Consider the following 6,567-nt stretch of genomic DNA (forward strand, 5'->3'; position numbering starts at 1 on the left):
TATGGAATTAGCAATTGGTGTGAAAAACGATGCCACCTATCTCCATTTAGAATTCAAACATCAATGATTGAGCATTGAAAGCCTTCTAAACGAAAATACCTTAAAACTTTGTGATTTATTATAATCATATTCTACTTTTAATGAGTATTATATTTACACATACTGACATTGATTGACCACACAAAATTAAAAAAAAAAAAAAAAATCTAAATAGAAGTTTACTAATTAAATTCAGATAGGTTTGACAGCCAACAATTTTATTTTTAGCGAATATTATTAATCAGTACAAGATAAAAAAGTGAAGATAACAAATTGAAAGCGGATAAAAAAAAAAAAAATTTAATAACCGCCTCTATCAGAGAGAAGTCGTTATCTATTTTTCCTTTTGCATAAACCGACTCCGTCCCAACAACAGTGTATGTTTAGCTCCCTTCCTCGTCGCCATTTTGTCAAGATCTAGGGTTTCAATTTTCAAATTGGGACCTTATATGTGACAATCTTTGACATTCTATTCGTCTTTCTGTTGCATTTATCAACAATTTAACCATGGGGAAGGGTGAACCCACCGCCACCGCCACTTCTACCGCTGTTGAATCGGAGGAGAACATTTCCGATTGCTTTATCTGTTGCATTTGTCTGTAATTGCTCTTAACTTTACCTTTTTAATACTATTTCTGCTATATTAATCAATAATGATGTGGTTAACAGATTTGAGGTTACAAAATTGGGACTTTTTATCCATTTTAATTATATTTTTTCGGTATGTGAAGAGAACAAAATGAAGAATTGGGTCCAGATAACATTATCTAGATTGTTATTTAGTTATGTGTTTGGAACGTTCAGTAATTTTATGAATTGGGTATGAAGTGGTGATGAAGCCTTCTTTGACAAAGTTTATTCTGTCAATAGAATTTTGTATTTTGCAAATTATAATTTTTATGAACATAGAATTGTAAAAGAGTTTTAGAGACTGCTTGGTTCAATTCCTGTTGTAATTTAATTGAATTTCATGAGTTTAGTTTCAAGAATTCAATTATGTGGAATTGGTTATAGCTGAAACTAAATTCTATCAAAATTTGATGGAATTTGAAATGAATTCTACAAAACCAACATAATATTATTTGTAGGACCAAAATATCCTTAATAAATCAATTAAATAGATTATTTATTTCAAAAAAATTAGAAATAAAAACAATAAAAATCACACGCAAAGCATAAAAACAACACCAGATATTTTAATATTAGCTTTCTAATATCTAAGTTTATAATGCACTTATCAATGACATTATTTATGTTGTTAGGTAAACCTCCTATTTTGAGGCCTATGAATTAATTTGATATTTATTATTAGATTGTTTTATTTTTAATTCAAATTTATTAGCATATTGTTAATTGGTTTATGTATTTTTTTAACCAATATAAATTTATCAGATATTAGATTTTTTTTACTTGAGTTAAAAATTATTGTCTCTAAATGTTACTATTGATAGTAGTTTAGGAAATAAGAAAAAATATACTTTTAAATGAAGTTTATCAGCATATATTATTAATTGGTTTATATAGTTGTTTAACCATTATAAATCTATTGGATATAAGATTTTTTTGTTTACTTGAGTTAAAAATTATTGTTCCTAAAAATGTTACTATTGATAGTAGTTAGGAAATAGGGACATATGAAATTGTATATGGAATTATACCAAACAGTTATAATATGGAATACAATTGAATTTTACATTTCGTATCAAGCCAAACATTGGAATTCAGTTCAAATGAATTCAAGTAGAATTCATTTCAAATGAATTCTAAACTCTAATAGAGTTGGACTAAACACTATGTTAAATAATTTTATATTCTGAAACATAAGAGTTATGGAATTACACATAAATTCCATAAAATTTTATGGAATTAAGTCAAATTTCTTAACTTTATTTTGCATTACTGTTTCTTACATCTTATGTTTTTTTTCCAAATATTGTGCATTTTTGCATTGGTCTTTATGACAAATAAACAAAATTTGATGTCAAATGTGAGATTAGTTAAGTTGTTTTTTTTTTTTTTTGCGGGGATGTACTTACATCAATTATGATATGGTGGACTGCACTAGATAATGGGATATCTTGCATTATAATTATTATCATTAGGTTAGTAGCTTTATATATGTACCCATGTAGCTATAGCTCAATCAAGGTTATGTATGACTTGTATTCTTGTTCGTGTTCTCATAGTTGCTTTATGATCTTGAATTATTTATTATTTTGTACTAGCTAATTCTAAATTTGCTTTCTACTTTTGTTTTCAGGGATCTTTTATTCAAACCCATAGTGCTCTGTAAGGCATTGCTTTACTACATTTGCTTTGAGAATATCAAATCAAATGCAAAACTAATGTCTTTTGTCCATTTTCCTTTCATTGCAGCTTGTGGTCATGTTTCCTGTTTCTGGTGTGTCCATAACTGCATGAATGGCGTACGAGCATCCCATTGTCCCATTTGTAGGCGTCCATATAATCACTTTCCAACCATCTGTCAGATTTTACACTTCTTGCTCCTCAAGATGTATCCGGTTGCATACAAGAGAAGGGAAGAACAAACTCTAGGTGAGCTTCATATTCTTCTGGAGTGTTTCCTTTGCACAGATGCACTGCTTCACAGCATATGATGCATATAGTCTAACTGACTTGGAGCAGGACAATAGCTACCAATGGAAGTCAAAAAATAAATATATAACCTAATAAATGAAACAATCTTCAAAAACTATACTGCTCGTTTCTTGATTTCTCCCCTTAATGAGGTATTGATAGACATTTTCATTTTAAATATAACGGTTGCTAATTCTAGCTTGAATTTGCTCTTCCATATTATACAGCATGGTGGTGATTAGCTTCGGTAAAGGCAGTAGTATGGCATTATTTTTCCTTTTTTTTATCAGGTAGGACCAGTAAAACTTAATGATATGACATTGACGCGTTTGCATGTTCCAGTGGAAGAAAAAGAAAGGGGCTGTTTTTCACCGCAGCTCAATTGCAGTGCATGTGGATCACATGCCAATCAAGAATATGATCACCTGAAGGATCCTGAACATTCATCATCCAGTAGTTTGTACTCCAACTCATGCTCAGAGTCTTGCTCCACCAGGACGGGAGAACCTAATGGAAATTGCAAGCAGGTATCAGTTGCTGATGTACAGTGCATTGCGTGCAAGCAACTGCTTTTTCGTCCAGTTATTCTTAACTGTGGCCATGGTAACCTTTTATATTTTAATTTGGCCAGTTAAATGCTATCAGATGCTATTACCTACTGTCTCGAGATTCCGGTGATGATATTCTGCTTTTGTATTTTTTGTCTTGTTTCAGGGTATTGTGAAAGTTGCATAGTAGGTTCATCTGATGGGATGCTTCGATGTCAAGCTTGTCAATCTCTGCACCCAATTGGTTGCCCAAAAGTCTGTTTGGATCTTGATCACTTTGTGCAGGAACATTTTCCTAGAGAGTATGCCTTGAGAAGAGAAGCTGTTCAGCTTAAACAAGCACTTTCTGACAATGAGAACCCTACCTGTATGTCTGCTCCTTTCTAAAGCTAACTGTGTAGTCCCTTTCCTTTTACTGCTTGAATTATGGTTCTTTTGTCATCTTTTTTTTTTTTCCGGTTACCTAGGACTTCTGCTGTTCAACTGCATGAAATGTCAAGGAATGCTTGACATGCTTAATCTAATGTGTAAATCTTAGGCTGCCAACTCGAGAGAAGCACATAAGGAAGCTTGTTTGGCTTTTTTTTAAAGAAAAAATTTTCAAGGCAGGCCTTTTTTTTTTTTGCTGGGGTTGGGGGAGGAGGGAGGGGATGGGTGGGAGTTTGTGGTGGCAGTAAGTGCATGTTCCTAAATGGCACACATGCATATGAGACGAGTCCCAAATCCATTTAACTGTATTATTTGTTAATTTGTTTTACCTTCCTGTCCAATTACACGAGTATAATTTTATTCTATGGTAATCTTTTGCTTCAATAAGACGATATGCTATTTTCTGAATTTGGACATTATAAGTTGCCATGTTGTCTGCTTCAGATTCTACAGGAGCTAGTAACAAAGATTCTCTCTTGTCATCAATTCCAAAGGCAGAGCATTTGCCACAGGTGGTGAACTCTCACTTGAAGGTCCATTATGGAGTTGGTTGCGATTTTTGTGGGGTAAATTCTAGCCCTTCATTTCATGCTTTTGTATTGATTCTCTCGTTTGAAGCGACAATGCATATTTGGCACCAAGTGCACCTCAATACTTGGTGTTCGATGTATTTTTGGTTAGATAGTGTCTTTGTAATATGGAGACTAGCTATCATTGTTTGGAATGTTAAGTTTATTGACATTGACATCTTTTTTTTTCTTTTTTGGACTGTGCTGGAAGGTGGGCTAAGCATTATTTAACAACTAACCTTTGTCCAAAATAGTTGGGGTCGTCTATTTGAATTTTTTGTTTCCAATATAATATATAATGATTGTTCTACAATAGTTGTATATTTTATTATTTATTTAGTCAGCTGCTATCAGAGGGCCATCTCAAGATTGCAATATCTTGAAATGTTAGTCCATAGAGCTCTCTCTGATACATGCAAATACAAAAACGTTTGTAACACATGCTATGAAGTGCATGCTGAATCTCTCTGTTTTTTGGGGAGTTGATGCAAAAATCTATTGATTTTGCAACTTATTGTCAAATGCAGATGTTCCTCGCTATCGTTCTGTCTGACTTTGTGCAGTAATTGCCTTGTGGTTCTGCGAATTGAATAATGGTGTGCGTCCTTTGATTGATTTTCAATCTGAACAATACTTTGAATCACACCGAGTCTTTTCTATGTGTACTTGAAATGAGAAATATAATCAATGAATCCTTCAAAATTTCTAACGTAGTGGCACTTATTAGTGTTGTTCTATTGCCCCAAGTATCATGTATATTTGGATTGATAGATGTATCCTATAATAATAGAGTATATTTGTATTAACAGATGTATCCTATCATCGGGGATAGATATCAATGCAAAGATTGTGTTGAGAAAATTGGTTTTGACCTTTGTGGAGACTGCTATAATACTCGCTCCAAGCTTCCCGGGAGGTTCAATCAGCAGCATACGCCAGAACACAAGCTCAAGCTTGTCCCGCCGAGCTATCCCACTTTAATGTTGAGGCTATTGAATGAGCATCTTGTCGATGCTTCCTTAGCTATTGTCAGCTATGATCCTTCAGAAGTTCCAGAAGATGAATATCCCGACTCTCCTTTATCTGCTGATGCTGACGACAGTACACAAAACAGTTTGGTTGCTGCAGATATCACTGAGGGTGCAGATAATCCAAATGATACTGAATCAGCAAATTGAATTTTCATCTGATTCTGCAAAAAAAAGGGGGGGGGGGGGGGGGTGTGTGGGGGTGGAGGGATTTTCTTCTCGAGCAACTTAGTGTTGGGTAGTTGGGTTTGACTGTTAGTTGGGTTCCTCGGATATTAGCCAAAGAAGAATAAAACGTTCTGTTTAAATGTATGGTTAAGTGCAATTTTATATTTGCCGCAATTTTTTTATTTTGCTTGCAAGCATGTCCAAATTGAATTACGGGTTGGCATCTGCCAACGTCATGCTTTAGTTTCTGTCCTAAAAGTCTTTTTCAGTGGAAAGGGTTATCTTTTTGGCGGCTAGAGTTCAATATTGGAGTGGACTGTATTCTGCTCCTTGCCGATTCATTTACTTGTTCTGTTCATGGTTTCTACTTTCTAGTTTTTATATCTTGTGCCGTTCATCAATTATTGTAATTTGATTTTCTACATGTACAACTCTTACACTCTATTAGAGAAGGAAAGAAAATTATGAAGGAAAATAACCAGAGAAAACTAGATTCTCTTGTTTGGAAGTTGGGTGGAGAATTATATTGCTTCGGCTTCTGCAAATTTGACTCTGATTAAATTGGATAGTGTAATGGTTAACAGGAAAATTTTACTATCCAACGTCTATCTGTATAAATACATAATATCTATTTATATAAATATATAATTTTTAAGGTATAAATATTTATATGGCAACTTATTAAAATATAAAATTAATATATGAAATCAATGATGTAGTATTTTATTTTTTATTTATTATCAATTTTTTCATTTAATACAAACTAAAAAATCTAATGGATGATTTCATTATAATTAATATTTTTTACACTTAACAGATATTAAGTTTTTTATTAAATAGTTTTTTCTATAAAAAAAAACACTAATAGAGTTATAACAGAGTAATAATAAAAGTTAATTAAATAATATAGTTACATTACCAAATAGAATTAGAATATTAATTTCAATTTATTAAATTTTATTTCATTCAAAATTAACTTTCTTATACCTCATCAAATACGAATATACGAGAATTTTAAACAGAAAAATAGTTAATTAATTAGAATAACAATAATTACTTATAAATTATAATAATTTTCTTGAAAAATTACATTCAATTTAATAAATAATGACTTATATGCGTGTACATGACTAATTAGAATAAAAATTAAAAGTTTTTTTTAAAAATATTTTCTTTCCAAATAAAGGA

At 32.0% G+C, this 6,567-nt stretch overlaps 1 protein-coding gene across 2 annotated transcripts; it reads left to right on the forward strand.

Annotated features, from left to right (window-relative positions):
- Positions 1–347: 347 nt before the first annotated feature.
- Positions 348–5,561, forward strand: PRT1 (proteolysis 1). 2 transcript variants are annotated; one of them, XM_012229730.4, is made up of 7 exons: positions 348–638; positions 2,300–2,328; positions 2,416–2,595; positions 2,980–3,240; positions 3,352–3,552; positions 4,059–4,180; positions 4,993–5,561. In XM_012229730.4, exons 1-7 carry the CDS (start codon positions 547–549, stop codon positions 5,359–5,361), a joined length of 1,254 nt encoding a protein of 417 aa, XP_012085120.1. In that variant the 5' UTR covers positions 348–546; the 3' UTR covers positions 5,362–5,561. The 2 variants fall into 2 exon arrangements, with proteins under 2 accessions (XP_012085120.1, XP_037491854.1); XM_037635926.2 differs by having other exon boundaries at positions 348–634.
- The last annotated feature ends 1,006 nt before the right edge of the window (positions 5,562–6,567 follow it).

Source organism: Jatropha curcas, chromosome 3 (assembly GCF_041381405.1).
Source record: "Jatropha curcas cultivar XTBG-Jc1 chromosome 3, XTBG_Jcur_1.0, whole genome shotgun sequence".
Lineage (NCBI taxonomy): Eukaryota > Viridiplantae > Streptophyta > Magnoliopsida > Malpighiales > Euphorbiaceae > Jatropha > Jatropha curcas.